Source organism: Bombyx mori, chromosome 27, assembly GCF_030269925.1.
Source record: "Bombyx mori chromosome 27, ASM3026992v2".
Classification (NCBI taxonomy): domain Eukaryota; kingdom Metazoa; phylum Arthropoda; class Insecta; order Lepidoptera; family Bombycidae; genus Bombyx; species Bombyx mori.
The window spans coordinates 3,498,710-3,516,738 of NC_085133.1; the positions used below are offsets into that span (position 1 = coordinate 3,498,710).

At 38.4% G+C, this 18,029-nt stretch overlaps 1 protein-coding gene across 3 annotated transcripts in view; it reads right to left on the bottom strand.

Moving 5' to 3' along the window:
- Window positions 1–18,029, bottom strand: part of LOC101742438 (uncharacterized) — a 39,847-nt gene that overhangs the window by 7,080 nt on the left and 14,738 nt on the right. For 2 of the 3 annotated variants that reach the window (XM_038021014.2, XM_062676453.1), the window contains exons 10-12: window positions 17,345–17,598; window positions 16,823–16,986; window positions 1,608–16,288 (exon numbers count right to left, since the gene is read on the bottom strand). In XM_038021014.2, coding sequence (XP_037876942.1) covers window positions 1,608–16,288; window positions 16,823–16,986; window positions 17,345–17,598 — 15,099 coding nt within the window. Of the gene's footprint in view, window positions 1–598; window positions 767–1,607; window positions 16,289–16,822; window positions 16,987–17,344; window positions 17,599–18,029 lie in introns of all 3 variants that reach the window. The other variant, XM_038021012.2, reaches the window with a different exon arrangement.

Here is an 18,029-nt window from a genome sequence, read left to right on the forward strand (position 1 = left end):
TTTATTATACTTCTTAAATTATAGATTTCGCCAAGACTACATTTTAGACATTCTCAATATGGCCACATACTTTATGCAATAATTTTTTTTTACACTTAACCAAGAATCTAATGTGTTCTGTCCACACTGTGGTTCTGTCAAATACATGGTAGTGTGTGTAATGTTTTTTTCTAGATTTAGTGGACACTTCATGCTTATTTAAAAAAAAAAACATACTGCACTCATTCTCTACATTCTCTATAAGTGTGGGAAATTTCATACCCCTCCGTCCGCGCAATTTTCGTAAAAAAGGGTACAAAGTTTTTTGCTTCACGTATTAATATATAGATGTCGCTCAAACCAAACACCCTTCACCCCTCGATAAATACATAAGCGAATGACGTGAAAAAGAGACTGCATGTATTAGTATAATTAATGGGCAGTCGATTTTGTAATCAGTACGGGATTGGTGGCAGCAATGTCGCATCTATTGTAAGATCATCGTCACAACGAAACAGTCCGGTTAGGGTAACGGTTAAAATAAATCGGAGGCGTGCAGATCTACATAAGAGGCGTTCTACAACGTTCGGGGTCTGCGTCAGCACTACGATACGATCACCTGATGGTAAGCCTTATCGTCGCAATCTGACGTGTCTATATCGTAGCCGCATCGCGGCGAATCGTCCTGGCTATCGACCATGAAAGACTTTTTCGAGTCAACGTCGAACATCTTATCAAAAATCCTTTGGGCCTCCATATCGGGAGTGTAACGATCGGGCAGTGCGTCCTGAAGTTGCAAAACGTGCGTCAAGTACAATAAGTAGCCATCGACCGAGTACAAAACATTAACCCCTTCAGGGACGAATTTTTTAAAGTACAAAAAATGTCTTGTTCATAAGTAAAAATTTAGCAAACGTACTAAATATTCATAAAAAATATTATATCTTCACACATCGTCTTCTCGCATTAAAACTGTATAATCTCAAAACTTACTAATTTTACAGATGAGTGTTTTAAAGGTTTAACATGTGATATTTTTAATATCAATCATCTTTGCAACATTTAATTTTTATTTTTTATCAGTTACATTATCTGTCTTTTAAAGTAAGATAAAATTATGTATTAATTTTGTTAATAGTAGTCAAAAAATACGTAAATAAAAAATAAAAAACTAAAACTGAATTACACTACTTTTGACAGTATTTATGAGAAAAATACTCGTGATACCAAATGATTCCGCATATTAGCTCAATTTCGAATATTTTTGGAAATTGTACACTTTTTTTTAATGCGAAAAGACGATAATGGGTCATTAAGCGAATAATTAAACATTTGAATAATTGAATATTAAATAAACCAAACGTACACATGTGAGCCCTGAGTCCCTGAAGAGGTTAATAAGGAATTAGTTGTCATCATGGCACGAGTATGGATCTCAAAACGAATACAAGATTGTATTCTGATAGCCCGCAGACATCAAATTGTCCAAATAAACACCAAAACATGTTTTTTTCAAGATAAAAAATTATTCGGTCGCCAATGTTTTTTTAATTCAGTCAGGTAACGCATTGAATGTACAACTGTTTATTTGCTTTTAATATTGATTGAATATAAAATGCACAACTTACGAGCACTGTCCGATCCATGTTGTCTGTGCGTACAGTCTCCTCGTAGGCGTAGTCGAGAGGATCGGACGACGTTGGCAAGTTCCAAGGTCCTGAGCCATCGGGACTCGAGTCGCTGTCCGGTTTTGGATCTTGGGAATCTCGCTCGGCCCACGGGGAGCTGGTCGCTCGAGTGTCCAGTAGCTCGGGCGGGTCGGGCGCCGAGGATGTCGCGGCGGTACTGTCGGGAGGCTGCACCGTCGTAGCCGTCGATAGGTTGAAGGCCTGAAGGTTATGCAACGCTGAGGCAGGCAGACGTACGTGGCGAACCCCGGGTCGCGACAGCACCGGCTTCAATCCGGCCGGTCCGACCAAGCGTTGCAACAATAACGCGTTGGTTGTGGCTCCGTCGCTACCAGTCACAGTCAGGAGCTTCGGCCCCCGATTCGTTACTATAGCGATCTGCTGCCCCCCTTTGACCATGGAGACGGGCAAAATGTAATTGGCCGGCATCAAAACTGCTGTCGTGGGCTTTCCAGCCGTCCCGCGGGCCAGCGTAATCGTTTGCCCGTCAGCGAGAATCACGTTCCTCGGTTGGGGGCGCTGCTGTAGCAATGGAGCGTCCTGTTCAAAAGTCAATCGCCGAACAACTTTCCGTGGACTCTCCTGCGGCGAATGTATGCATTCATTTTCGGTACAGTCTCCGAGGGATGTGCCACAGCTGCTGTCTTCAGAGCCCATTGTCCGACACGAGTCTTCCCCTTGTATCGGACTCATGCAATGGCGACGGCAAAACGAGCCTTTCCTCCTCTTCGAACCAGAGGCGTTGATCGGTAGATTCGTTCGTCGACGAGGAGCTGGCTTATCTTTATCCGGCGAATTCTCGACTTGCTCTTTATATTCAGCTAAAATGTATAGAATCCTTTGCGTCGTTTGCTCATCTTCTAATGGCTTTTGACTAGATGTCTTCGGCGGAACCGGTAATTTAAGAGTGTTGGGCGGATTCGACGAAGCCTTCGGTCTTGATCTTGGCTTTGTGGTTGATTTCGTGGGCTTGGGTGGAGCAGTGGTCTCGGTTGGCGTCGTTTCTGGCCTTGCTGGTTGAGGTACGTGCACGTGTGATGACGACGGGGAATCGACGATACCGGATGAATCGGGGGATCGCGCAAATGTGCTAGCGGTCGACGAACTAGACACTGATGATTTTCTAGTTGTGAACGCAGCGCTTACTGTTTGGTTAGTACTGGAATAGCGTGATTGTTGAGAAGATTCTGAGCTGGTCGACACTGGTGTATCAGAGGCCTCGGACGTTGAAGAATGACGTTTAGAAAAAGCGCTCGTGGAATTCGGCTGACCCGTACTCCTCTCTTTAACCTGCTCTAGAACTAAATCGAACTCTCGCAATTGTTCTAAAGTCGACGTGCTCATCTGAGATTCAGCTGTTGGGTTCTCAGACGGTAGCTTAACGGGCCTGGTCTGTGTCTGTGGTAGCCTAATGGTCTGCTGTCCCAGCGGGGGAGCAGCTGTGAGGACAAGTTGCTGGTATACAGGCTGATTAGCGCCACCGATCACGTTTCTCTGTATCTGAAAAAATGAGGGTCTGACGACTCTAGCTCCTGATACCATTTGCGGATTTTTGCTGAGCATAGGCAACTTGATCCTCATTTGAGTTAGGACCGGTTGTGGTTGCGGCGGAGGAGCGCTCGACGATTCCGCGTTCGCGCCGACGTGAGCACTGTGTTCGTCCTGATGTGTGTCGCCATTAGTTGCGGTTTGATTCTGTTGGACGATTTTAATAATCGGCGAATCGATTTCAGCGTTTTGATTAACAAATTTAACTTCCGATTGCTGTTTCTGATTCGAATCCTCGTGTTCTGCGTTCGAGCTCGGAACCGTAATGAGGTTGATGGTCTGCCCACCTCCAATGTTGACTGGTATTTGGCGCGTATAGATCACTCCCCCGTGCATTATCGGAGCCATGGTCTGTTTGATTTGCTGAACGAGATTGGGCTGGGCCTGCGTTGTCCGAGCCGGAGACTTCCTTAGCAGCAACGGAGGGCTATTAATTTGATCAATGTGTTCGAGATTCAGCGAGTTCTCACTCGACTGACATTCCGAATTCTCCGGATTCATCGACGGCAAATGAGAATTGTTATTTGTTATCTCGTCCTGTTTCTGTGTCTCGTCTTGAAACACTTGCTTCCCAAACGCTTGATTGAATTTCGGTAGACTGGTAGATTCCGAAACGGTCTGTTGTGTTGTAGAATTATTTATAAACTGTGTATAATTTTCTTCGTAGACGGACCTGGTCTTGATTTCTTGTTGTGACGTTGCATCATTAATATGAGTCGAACATTGGGAAGCAGGAGATTGATTTGGATCTTGGTTTTCTGTTGGTTTTGCGGAGCTACTTTGAACATTAGATGTATCAAATGGCTGCAATCTTAAGACCATACCGCGCTGATGCGGTGCATTAAGTTGAATGGCTTTTCCGTCCGCAGACTTGCATACGAATTGCACGATTTTCTGTTCATTGGACCCTTGAGCATTCGTGAGGTTCGTTAAGAGATTCACTCGCTTTAATAATTGCCCGGTGTTATTGTTTTGATTTCCAGCGTTTACTATATGGAGGAGCTGGTTACTGCCTTGTTGAAATCCAGTATCGACAAGTGACAGTCCACTGAACGTGTTCGTTGGAGCTGCTGAGGCCGCGTTAGCTTGCGTTGGACCCTTGTTCTGTACAATGTGCAATACTGGAGTAGCAGAGCCTGTCGTATTTATAACAGATTGCTGTGTATTATCTACGAGAGTTAGTTGGTTTCCGGAAGCATTTTTAACAATATGCAAGACTTGTGGCGCTATCGAAGGATTAGAACCTTGCTGGCCATTCTCTTGCACGTTGGTCTGATTCAATGGCGGTGGAAGGATTTGGGCTAGCGCCTGTTGTAAGGCCACAGAGCTAATTTTTTGAAAATTGCTTGAAGTTTGATTACTTCCAATTGAACCTTGACACATACTTTCAGGCATCATATCAGGCGAGGGACTAGTGGCCGGTTCTGGCGAAGTTGGTATACCAGCGGCTGTCATAGCGTGAGCTATTTGGTCTTTTTTCTCGTATCTGTCATTATATTCTTTTGATACGGTGATACAATTTGATTCTTTCTCCTGTTCCACTGGAGGATAATCATTTTGGTATATAGGTGCTGTCGGACTTGGACTTGGCTCTGGTTTAGGAGACACATGGTTGGATTCGAAAGAATAATCTGCTTCATTTTCTATTTTGATGGTTCTTACTTCTAATTCATTACTCAGCGGGATTTCGCTTTCATCCTTTTCTTCCGGCAACTCTTCCACTAGTTCGATTTTAACGACAGACTTTATTTCGGTGTGCATGGAAATATCACCGTCAGCTTCGAGCATCTCAGAATGCTGTAAGTGTTGTAAATTATGCTGCGAGTAGCCATGCACCAATGATAGAGGCAAATCGGCTGTGGTGAGTTCTGTATATTCTGTTTTGATTACCGATTGAGAATCGTCATTTGGACTGTTTTCCATTGAGCACTGTGACGGGCTGGCGTCAGATACTTGAGTTACTCGAGGGTCGCAGGTCACAGGGTTCTGAGCAGCAGTACTGACTGGTAGCTGTCCCACCTGCACGACTTGGACGACATGTTCCACCGGAAAGGGATTAAAAAAATCTGGTCGACAGAGATCCGTCAACAAATCTTTTGTATCCCAATCAAGGTGTTTTGATTCAAAGGTCTTATGGTGCACGTTATCGAAATTCAGATCAAAGGTATTTTTATGGAAATAATCTCTCACTTTATCCTTTAAATGAATGTATGTCGTTAAACGTTTAATACCCTCCAGTTGTTCGTTTTTAATATTTGTCGTAGATATGTTGTTCTTATGGATACTGTTTGCGGACTGTAATATCGGCTGATATTGCTTTACGTCCGACAGAGTCGCAGCCGGAAATTTTGAAAAGTCTAATCCCAAATTTATGACTCTGTCGGACTCCTCACCAAAACCCATTTTGAAATTTGTTTCCTTAATTTCATTCGATGTGCAGTTTTCCACATCGTCATAGTTAGCAATTAATTCTTCTGCCAACGTTTGATTCAGTGGGTCTGGTGTGTTTGTCATTTCTAAATCGTTGAATAAATTCATATCAATACTATGACCGAAATCTTTAATTGTGCTTTGGATGGGCCAGTTTTGATGTAATAGATCGACATTTATGTGATCTATGTGAAACGGACGAGAATATGAAAATTGTACAGACCTGTAGTAGTCAATTAAGTTATTGTATTCTTTACTGTATCTCGTTTCCAACATAGAAAACTTACTGAATTTTGGGTAATCAATATTTTTGCCTTTTCTATATCTCTTTTCTTTCATTTTTACATCGGTTATATCCAATTTTCTTTTTAAATTGCGTTTGTTCTTTCGGTCATTAAAATCTATGTCCTCATTATTTGTTTTGCATCTTTTTGAGTATGTATTCTTGGGTACTATCAGTTTTAGGTCTTCGATGTCAGAACTATCACATGTATCTGATATTTTAAAGTTGTTATCCACATCTGATTGCGATTCTTCTGCTTTATCATTGTTTTCACTAATAAAGTTAGGACTTCCCACAATGGAGAATACGTAACATGTTCCTACTTCTGGATCTTGGTACTCTACGCCTTCTATAACTAAATCATCATTTAAATTTTCGACATCTTTAATTTTAAACTCGACTGCATTGTCACTTTTAGAAGCCTCCATTTCCGGTGCGTTATTTTTAGTACCGATATCTGATGCTGATTTACTATTTTCGTCTTGTTTATTTACGTCGGTCACTATGTTTTTCAATTTATCGGAATCGTTATGATCTGCATTCTTTATATTATTTGGTAAAACATTTTTATGGTTTGTACTATTTTCTCGAATTCTCATATCATATTCCTCGTTCACAGAGCTGTTTCGATTAATCTCTTTCTCAACAGGATGGACATCAATGGTACTTGAAGTATTACAATGAGTATTATTCTGTGTAATTTTGCTGTTTTTACAACTGTCTTTGTTTTCGAGTTGCGATATATCAGAAAAACAACCTTTACAATTAATGCTTTCACGAAAATGTTGAGATATTAAAATATCTTTATTTTTCAACGTTGTATAGTCTTGCATATTTTTGTCGTTCATTGAATCAATATTATTTTCTTTATCAAGATTTTCATTTTGTGATTTATTTAGTATTTCGTTTTCTTCTGTGTCGCTACATAAACATGATTTACTTATTTTTGCATATTTACTGTTGTCCTTATTGTATTTATCAACAAGTCGATCATCAACATCGATCACTACAACTTCCATATCCTGAGAAAGGATGTTTGGACTAACATTTGACCTGTTAGAGTCTAGATGTAGCTGATCATCTCTCAAAGGATTGCTGTTCCCACTGTCATGATCATATAACGTTGATGGATCTGTTTTATCATCACGCACATTATTCTCAGTTGCGCTAGGAACACTAAAATCATTTATAGAATTTTCTTTGTCTAAAACTTGTAGACAATTTGTAACAACACTACCGGTAGAACTAATACATGATATGCTCATATTATTTGATTTGGTGGTTTGATTTTCTAGGGGGGTAGAGTCCTCGTATTCAATAGGCACTGCCACAGAATCAGATTGTGGATTTTCTTCCTGTATAACATTTTTTGGTTCTGTTAGGTCCTTCGCCTTAATATCATCGAGAACTATATCGGGAATGCTTAAAGTATTTGTGATACTGGTTTCTTTCTCACTCATTTTAACGTCATAGACATTATTCGATCTATTAAAATTATCCTTGTCAACAGAGATTTCAGATTCATGTTCCAGATTACTTCGAAGAGAGAATTCATCATAACTTTTATCGAATGCTATTGGTTGATTTTCGTCAATTCCGTTCTTTGCAATATCAAAAACTGACACAGTATCTTTTGATATTTGTATATTTTCCACAGACGACGTAATAAGTGGTCCAATATCACTGGTTCCTGTCGGGGTACTATAATTCGTTTCTCTCATTAAGGTTGCGTCAGTAACGTTTCCCGTGCAAGCTGAAGCTTCTGGAATAAGTGAACTTTCATCTAAAATGATAGTCGATTGTGATCTATTTAATACATTTGATTGGAATAATGTTTTCGGTGAAACATTGTGAATCGGAACGTCTTTTGATTCTTCCATTTTTGTTTTGATATTTGTATTTTCGACCTCCAAAACGTCATCGCTGCCCAAAAATTCCGCTAAAAGGCTTATACTATTAGTTGAACATACAGTTTCACGGTCAGAATCGACCTCGTCGATATTGATTTCGTTGAATAATATTATTTCTTCTACATTTTTATCATAAGACTCGATTAGACTCCCTGACTGTACACTAGACATTAGCGGAGAATCCTCATTAAATGTAAAATCAATTTTCTCTGTAAACCTTTCAGGTAATATATTTTTATCTAGAGAAATAGGTTTTTCTTCCATTTTAGATAATTTAGTATTGTGTGTTTCACACTGATCAATTTTCCTTTTCAAATTCCGTGGCGAAATCTTAGTTTCTGGCATAATAACCGTTTCAACTGATTTCAATTTACAGATCATCGAATGGTCTTCGGAAATGTTTTTATTGAAAGGAGGTGTTTTAAGAACGTCCTCCTTTTTATTCGCTTGGCTATCAATGATTCCACTTTTAATACATAATTTTCTTGTTTCATTAGAAAACTCGTGTATGCTTAGTTTTGATAGTTTTCGTTTCGTTATTAACCAGTCTGCCTCACATAAATGACTAGTTAACGCTTGGAACATTTGTTGTTTTTCACCATTGACCCTGCTCTGAAAAGACGCAATCATTTCAAAAACTTCCATCAAGGGCGATGACCTTCCTGTGTCTCTCGGATTTGGATCGTTTCCTGCATTCGATTTCAGTCTCATGAGCTTTTCAATTACATCGTCACATCTTGTCAAATGAACGTAGCAAGTATTTCTTATAATTCTAAGATTTTCGTGAGTCTTCGCCAGCTTGTCGCATTTGGTAAGTTTTACGTAGCATTTTAAATTTACGTTTACATTTCTGGCTAAGATCTTAGCTTCGCAAACGTTAGATGGAAGGTTGATAAAATCATCGGTTTTGGTGGTTTCTTGAACAGAACTTGTATTGCGATCAGCTATATTATCTCCTAATGTATTCAGGTTCGATTCCATACTCTCGGCACCTCCTTGACTATTCTCGCTCTCGTTTGTAGAGTCCTCGACTCCAAATACATTCAGTGATTTTCTAGTCGTTATATTAGTGTTATCATTAAATTCCATTGGATTACGATCTGGTAAAATCATTTCCGCTGATGCTTCCGAATCCGACAGCAATGTATTAAAATCTAAATTTGTGTTTTCAATAGTGTAGTTGTCCGAAGAACACAAATTTATAGAATTATAGTCTGGTAAAATGCATTCCGTTGGCGAGTCCCGGTCTGACGATATCAAGGGTGATAGCGGTATTGTTTCATCCGTTGTAGTATCAAAGACACAGTTGCTATCAACATCTGAAGAAATTAATTGCATTGACGATTTTTCGAGATCAAAAAGTTTCGAAACGGTTTGTTCCGTGGCTGAGATGGGACTTGCTAAAACTGAAACGGGTTCACATATCAAGTCATCACTGGTAGTCTTTTTGGTAGCTGAATCTTGTATTTCAGCTGTCAAATATTTCCCTGAATCAAAGTTATCTGGTAAGATATTTTCAATTGGTTTAGAATCTAATAACGTTTGTGAAATTGCTGATTTAGAGTCAATATCCCCTATAGATGTAGTATTCGTAGATGGGTTCGATTTAAAAGTGTCCATCTCTGTCAGATCTGAATGCGTTTGATGCTCAGAATTGCCAATAGAATTATTCACAGTTTTCGACTTTGTCGGCGAGGGCGGAAATGATGATGTTGGCCAATCCGACGTCACAACGCTTTGTGTGTCAATCGAATCTAAAGATTTTTTGTCAAATACATCATTTTCAACAGTTTCTTGCTTTAGTTCCTGTTTGCATTCATGTGTTTCTATTTTATTCCTTTCAGTCAAGATTTCAACCGGTGTTGTTTGCGACGAAGATTGTGGAATCAAATTCGTCGAGCTATCAACTGTGGAACCCTTAATGGAGTTTACAGAGTTTAATTTATCGGTAGTTGACTTATTTTCATATTTTTTAAAGTTAAATCTAACCACATCTACGCGACATTTTTGATCAAACTTTTTTTGGTGTTTCTCAATCAATGTGGTATCGGAAATTCGCACATTGTACTGTCCGTATTCGGTTTTAAAACTGTTCACTTTTACTTCTTCATCGTCGTCGTCACTTAATACAATGGTTTCTTCTTTTCCTGTAGATATTGGTTGCACATTCACTTCTTGAACAGTAGTACGGATTGGAATATTTGATTTCTCCCGAGCCACTTGAAAAAAGTTCAAAGTATATCGTTTTTTTTCAGCTAAGTTACTTAACAGTATTGTCCGCAAAGATGGCTCCTCAAATAATGTATCAAAGTCTAGACACATTCCGTAAATTGTAGCCTTAAATGTTTTACCATTCGGTGATTTAATTCTAATTATTTTCTTTAGAGAATCGTTATCATCAGATTCCAAGTGTTCTATTTTAAAATCGTCTTTGAACGACTGGGGAATGTCTGATGCTTTTATTTGGTTAACGTCACAATTTTTATTACATGATTCATTTGGTTTTTCTTTAGCATCGTCGTCCATTAATTTGATGTATTCTATTACTTTTTTTGTACGTAATAATGAATTTTGTGTGGTATGGGATGTCATTATAATATTTTTGTTACAAGTCTTAACCTGCTCCGGTTTACTACTAGGAGCATTCTGCGAAGATGAATTGCCACTATTTATAATCCTCTTCGATAACGGCAACATCTGTTTATGGTTGATTTCAGATGTTTCGTTTGACGTTGGTGTCTCTTCAACAAGTTCGCAGTCTGAATCAATCGTATTGTCATCTAAATGATCTCCAACATTAATTACGTTTTCGTTTGGTGGTAGTGCAACGACGGCTTGTTGCGGGCAAGTAATGTCTGTTTTAGTGGTAATAGAATTTTGTTCTGCGCTTGATAGGAAAGTTGGTATGGAAATGTTATTATTAAGTAATTCATTCGCTTTAGATTCAGACTCATTGTTAGCAGGTGCCTGTTCCTTTATAGGGCCAGACACGCAACTCTCTACTGATTTAGGCGTATTAAACTCAATATTATTGTCAACGAGAGCACATGCCAATTCCAAATCGAACTTGTCGGTTTTACTTTGTAATGCTTGAAACGTTTTAGACCTAGTTGTCACACCATTATGCTTTAACGGCGTTTTACAAGTGTCATTCTGACTCATTTCTTTATTTGTTTCTAAATTATTCAGTAACAACTCGTGATCCATAACTGTTTCTCTGACGCTCATCACGGGTATTGACTTAGATATGTCAGGACAAACTTCATTCGCAGTTGTAACGCCTGTACACTTGACAGTATCTACAGGAATGTTTTTAGGAGTTTCAGGATGTTCTTTTACAGGTATAACTCCTGTTTCTTTGACACTCTGCACGAGTATAGACCTAGAAACGTCAGGACGAACACCTTTCAATACTTCACTTGCTATCCCTTTAGTAGTTTCTACTATAGGAAAAGCTTTAGGAATTTCCGGATGAACGACATACGTGGTAGTAGCTCCTGCTTCCTGGACATTTTTCACAGGTATAGGTTTAGAAATTTCAAGTCTAACATCGTTTGCAGGTTTAACTCTTGTTCCCTTTATATTCTCTACAGAAATAATTTTAGGAATATCTGATACAGACTTCGATACGTCAGGCCGAATATTATTTGAAGCTTTAACTCTTTTTTCCTCGACACTTTTAATAGGTACAGGCTTAGGAATCTCAAGAAGAACATCGTTCAAAGCTTTAACTTCTCTCTGTTTGACAGTATCATCAGGAAGAGCTTTAGGAATTTCTGGACAATCTTTCACATCAATAACTGCTGTCTCCTTAACAGTTTTAACAGATGCAAACTTGGGAATATCAGAACGAACATCATTTAATGGTTTAACTTCTGTTCCCTTGATGGTATTTACAGGTACAAATTTAGGATTTACTGAACGAACTTCGTTTGCTGCTAAAACTCCTATCTCCTTTACACTTTGGGCAGGCATTGACTTCGAAATGTCAGCATGAACATCATTCACAGAAATAACACCAGTGTCTTTCATACTTTTAACAGGAACAGACTGGGAAGGGTTACAACGAGGTTCAATGAAACCTCTTGCAGCTTCTGTCTCCTTGTCATTGTTTATAGGAGCAAACTGAGACATATCAGGACGAGATTCGTTAGCAGTTACAACCTTCTTTGCTTTGGATCGTTTTTTATTTATTTTTATAATTTCAATAATTTTATCTTTTATTTCAAGTTCATCCATTTTTTTAACTCTCTTAGAAACCAATCTTTCCAGACTCGATTCACTGCAAACACCTTTTATTGTTTGAGAATCAAGATTGGTTTCTTTCCTGTTACTTCTGGCTACTTTTGAATTGTTTGAAGATTGTGGTAATATTCTCTTATGCGTTTGATCTTGTTCCGAAATTTTCTTGGGGTATGACAAACAATTCATATTTTGTGTTTCTGTTAGTTTGATTGTCGAATTGGTTTGTACGTGTGGTGTACATGGAGATAGAATCGATTCGACAATAGCACCTCGGCATTTTGTTTTCTTATTAGTAGCAGATGGTGTTTTCTGTCGACATTGTGGTTTTTGCTGTTCACGTTCTAGTTTATTTAAGCCCTCTGAATGTACTAGAATGTCTTGTTTTTCTTGAGATTTTAAAATATGTATTTTTTTGTCACTGCTTTTATTGGAATAAGTACCTGAAATGATACTGGTACCACTGTCTTTATGTAGATTGATTGGCTGAGTTTTACGCGAATTTGATGGTATTGAATCTACAAGATATGATCCACTGTTCCCCAGATTCGAAGTATAGTCTGTTTGATTTACTGTTCCTTGTGAAACCTGACTGACTGCGGTGTTGGATTTTGGCGGATTACCTTGTAAAAGCACTGTGTTGGTTGAAGTAGACTGTCCAGATATTGTGGATGTCGGCAAATGGTTGGTCAATATTGGCACGTTACTAATAATAACAGGTTTTATAACTGGTCTTTTAAATTGCGCCGGCTGGTACACAGTCTTAGGTGTGTTTATGTAGGGATCTTGTTGCAATCCCAATTCAATATTGAGTTGTGGTTGCACTCTGTTGTATTGATCATAGCTTAAATTAGATCCTAGGAGAACAACGTTGGGAGCAGTTTGTTGTTGCACTGGTGCAACATGTGAATTCGTCTTCTTCTTTTGAATATGTTCCGTCGCACCATTCTTATTCTCATGCTGAGGTATTTCGAGTTTTGAATTAGCCATATTATTGCCAAGTAAATTAGGTCTAGCGTTATGAGTATAATCCTTAAGTGGATTTGTCGCTTTCACAGTTGATGGGACATTTGTGGTTTGCCCCTTTACTGATGGAATGTAAATTTTAGATGGGTCGTTAGTCCTTATTACTGACATTTGCACAATTTGTTGTTTAATATCGTTAGCATTTCGACTGCTATCATGCGGGTTCACGACTTGACTATTCCGTACTATAGTCGTACTGGCCTCACTTGAACTTTTGTCAATGTATGTTTTCTGGGGCTTCTTAATGACAGCGTGCGTCGAAGTTGCGAATTCTTCATCAGACGACAACTCGCCAATTTCCTGTCGTAGGTCGTCATCCATTAATGCCTCTATAAGATCATAGTCAGAGTTTTCTATTCCAGATATAAATGGGTCATCATTTTTTGGCAGAGAACACGAAAACTGTTTCGCTCCCAATTCAACGCCAGCCTTTTTTGATGAACCAAATTGGTGGGCAACTTCTTTAGATGTATTTCTAAAGTTTGGCTCAGGCATCTTTGGCGTTTTAATTTTTTTATCAGGGTTAGTTGCAGTGCACGTGTCGATCGGTAATTTACGAATGGAGTCGCTCTTTGTATTGACTTTTGTTGTCTGTTTTAATGATGAATTTCTTTCATTGACAGTTTTACTTTCAGTGTCGGGGGTCTTTATCTTTGTACTACTACCTTGATCACGTTGGACGTTTGAAAATGCTTGTTCTGATGAACTCCTATTCAAACCTAGATCGAGAGCCTTGGGTCCGCGACTTGGAGTTTTTTGGGCTCGAATAGCGTTCATCACACTCTCCCAGTCAGTGCTGGGTTTCACTTTTGATCCAGTAAGATTGCTGTCGTCCATTTTTTTTACTTTATACTCTTTGGTAACTTGGACGGAGCTTGGCGACTTTTTAATTCCATTTCCGTTGTTAGACTTCGAGCGGTTACGAGCTGGCTTAGGGGCATTGTTCGGCTGCATTGGTTTAACACTAGTAGGAGGTTTAATAGTCTGCATGTCAGTTATCAATATTTTGCTTTTCTTATTAGTTTGCTGGTTATTATTTTGATACTCTGTTTTATGAAAATTATCTATCTTCCTTTCAAGGTGCGCACTCGGTGTCAAAAAGGTGCTAGGAGTACTGAAATGTGCTGCGTTATTTTTGCTCAATTCTGAGTTATGGTTATCTCCCTTGGCCGAATTCGTTTCTTTCTTCACGACAGTTTGAAAGTTGTTTAAATGGTTTTGCTGTCGTAATATATGTAAAATGTCTTGTTGGTCTTTTTCCGAAAGAGACGTCTTTGTAGGGTAGGTCGTTAAATTGTCGGGTTTGACCATTGGAAGATTCTTGTATGTGTCATATCTAGAACTATGACCCGTAGTCGTCTCTCGAGGTATGGTATGTAGATTATTCACTGAAGTTTGACTATTTGTATTTGATGGATATTTATGTTTCGGTGTTTCTACATTTCTCAATACCGACATGCTTGTATTAGGTGGAAGATTATTAGCTTCAGTTTTGAGTCCTGCGCTATTTTTTCGTAGGTGTTCAGTTAAATTAATCTGGTCCGCGGATGTCCTGTTTGATTCCGTCGGTGCTAAATACTCCTTGAGGATCGCATCTTGATAGTCAATTAAAGCATCAACTTTTTGTTTGTTCTTATGCAAGTAGCTGAGACGTGAAAAAGTTATTTCAGTATCAGATTTGTTCTGAATTCCTTGTTTGGCACATTTGTTTTTAATTTCAGACTTAGTTGTAGCACTTATTGGAGGCGTCATTCTGTTTGCGGGATTAATATTTCTGTGGCTAGGCGTTAGAGCTCTATTTGATAATCCCGCACCAGCATTTATTGTTACTTTCAGTTCTTTAACGAAATTATCAAGCGTATTATCTGTTGGTTGGGAAACTTGTGGTAATGAGTAAGTGGTAGGTAATGTATGTTCAGAATTCTTTATAACATTATTTTCTTTCATCGGATAAATAGGTCTGTATGCAGCCGGTGAATAACTAGGAGACTCAATATGTACACTGGCAGGTTGAGTATTCAAAAGCGATTCATTATTCAGACTTTGGTAGGGTGCTTGAGTTTTATTGAGTATTTTATTTACTTCACTATTTAATACATTTAACTTTTGAGATTGATTTTTGTTAATGAAAACCTTAGGTATCTCAGGTATGGTAACAGGTTTAGGTCGTATTTGAGCTTGAAAAGAGCTTTCCTGTTTAATAGCTTTCATGGGCTTCAAGAGTGAGTTGTTTAAATTGGTTGTTGCGGTGGTACTATTCGATTTTTGAACTTTCGAATAGGTAGAATTCAACTGTTTTCTATATTCAATTAGCACTGATTTACTTTTCTTCACTTCCTCAGGGCCGTTCTTGAAAATAGGTCGTGGATTATGAATGCTAGGAGGAATTTTATGGCTGGTTTGCATATTTCGGTGTATTTGAATTGCCCGTATCGAACTGGGTTTGGAAGATATGGATTTATTGATATTGTTGGCAATGGAGAATTCATTATTAGATGGTCCAATTTTTTCAGTCTGTGAAATATTTTCGGGAGACCTCAGTTCGTCCATTGAGTACAAGCCATCGAAAACGACTTCTTCTGTTCCTTCAGAGTTGAGCGAGCACTTGCCTTGATTGTCGTAATCACTGTCCGTTACCGATGCAGTTTTATATGTCTCAATTGGTTTGCAAACTTTCGTGATTCTCTTGCCGACGAGGCGAGATAAAGAACTACACTTCGGAACGATTTTCTCTTCCTTCTTTTTTCGTTTTTCTTTTTTCTTTTGTTTAGCAACAATAACTTCCTTCTTTTGATCTTGAATGAGTCCCGTAATATCAAGGGGATCTTCATCAGCACACGTTATTTTTCGTCGTTCTTTCTTCTGTGACTTCTGTTTACTTTTTTGTTGGTCTGTCTTCTGATGTCTCTCACTGCTTTTCTCTCTGTTCTGAGATCTTTCTTTACTCCTCTCTTTGCTGTGAGGTCTCTCTTTTTTCTTGGTTTCTGCTACGATACTAAGTGGATTACATTCTTCTTCGGAACTTTCGAAATTAGGTTTTACTTTCTTTTTTCGTCTGTACACGGAAAAATCTGATTCTATATTACTTGAATAAGGACTGTAGGTCTCGTCGTAAAGTACGGTCGTCGGTTGCCAAGTCTCTTCGGGCTCATCCTCTTGAAACTCAACCAGGTGTTCGTAACCTTGTGGGAAATATTTAAACAAGTTAATTTATATTAAATTGGTTAATTATTACATCCGAATAGTTGTTTTGTTTTAAATGTAAATATAGGCATTTGCGACCATAGACGATTGCACCAATATACGGTGTCTCAATGTTTGATATATTATTTCTGATGTTAAAACTATCTTCGTGTTTATGCAACAATTATTTGCTCTTTGTTGATTTAATCAAATGTTTTAGTGCCGACAACGGTAAGCGCGCTTACGGCGTACCGAGTAGTAAGTAGTTACCGCTTATGGACATTACAGACTTAAATGGCACATTACCGAGATAATCTCCGGATGAAATCAGTTGTTTAAGGTAGTATGGATAAACTGAGCTCCGGTTCAGGTTGCACTATTATAAAGGAAGACGAAATATTCAATTCAGAGCGCGCTCCGTGTAACATAAAGTACAAAACATAGAGAGAACCATAACCTCTCTGTAGACAAATTATACAATATCAAGACATAACACTTGTCTCACAGATCTAGACAGTCTTCCTTTCACTTACCTTTTTCTATGCCATAGAATGCATCATTCTCATTGTCATCTTCTTCAGGCAGATGCTGATACGCCTTTGGGTCCAAATTTAAGTACCTAAGTTCAGTGGTGAGAGCTTTCGTGCCCCCATTAGTCCTTTCCATGTATGATCTACAGTTATCAAGTAGTAAGTCCCTGTAAGAAAAGTATTTTTTATAATAGATGAGATATTGATACATCCAGAATCTATTAGTCTGAGAATCTTACAAAATAATAGCCAGTTTCTATACTATTAGATGCGAGAATATGACCGAGACAACCTTGACACACGACTATTACTTGTTTATCAGTTGTTGGTTCCTAACTTAATCATCACATCTATTCTTCTGTTTGACATTTCAAGATCCAAGAGACTAAATTACTTCATAAATAGGTTAGCAGAACTAAAACTTATTTTAAAGTAGAAAATAGATACACAACACTAGTCCCAGGGAATTAAATACATAATGGAAAGAGGAATAAAATAAATACTTAAAAAACGTATCTTACATACCTATCCATGTCCCAAGAGAGTGTCTTTACTCGAGGTCCTGATAACAACACTGAGATGTCTTGGCATAGCTCTGCACTGAGGCCCAGGGCTTCGCCCTCGCTTAATATTGCTGTGGAGAGTACATTTGCTTGGTGCTGTGACTGTTTCAAGTTGAGTGTTTCGGAAGTCTTCACTAAGTTCGTTTGGGAGCGACTGTCTGTCGCCCAGCTGCCAAATTCTGATGTGTCTTTTCCTACTCGTGGTTCATGCGTGTCCTGAAACATCCCAAATAAGAAACGATTGTTATATATAGCTGTTTATAGAAATCGCCTGTTCGCATTAAAAGTGCACAATTTCCTAAAATATTCGAAATTGAGTTTTTATGCGTAAACATTTGGTATCACCAATAAATTTTCGTCATAAATACTGTCAAAATACCGTAGCTTAGTTTACCTATGTTTTGACTACTATTAACAAAATTAATACATAATTTTATCTTACTCCAAAAGACAGATACTGACTGTAACTGGTAAAAAATACAAAATGAGTGTTGCAAAGATGATTAATATTAAAAATATCACATATTAAACCTTTTTAAAACACTCTCCTGTAAAATTAGTAAGTTTTAAGATTATGTCACCCATGATCGGGTACATTGGAATTACGTCGCATGTGGTCGCGATCCTCAGTAGTGAGGGAACGATAT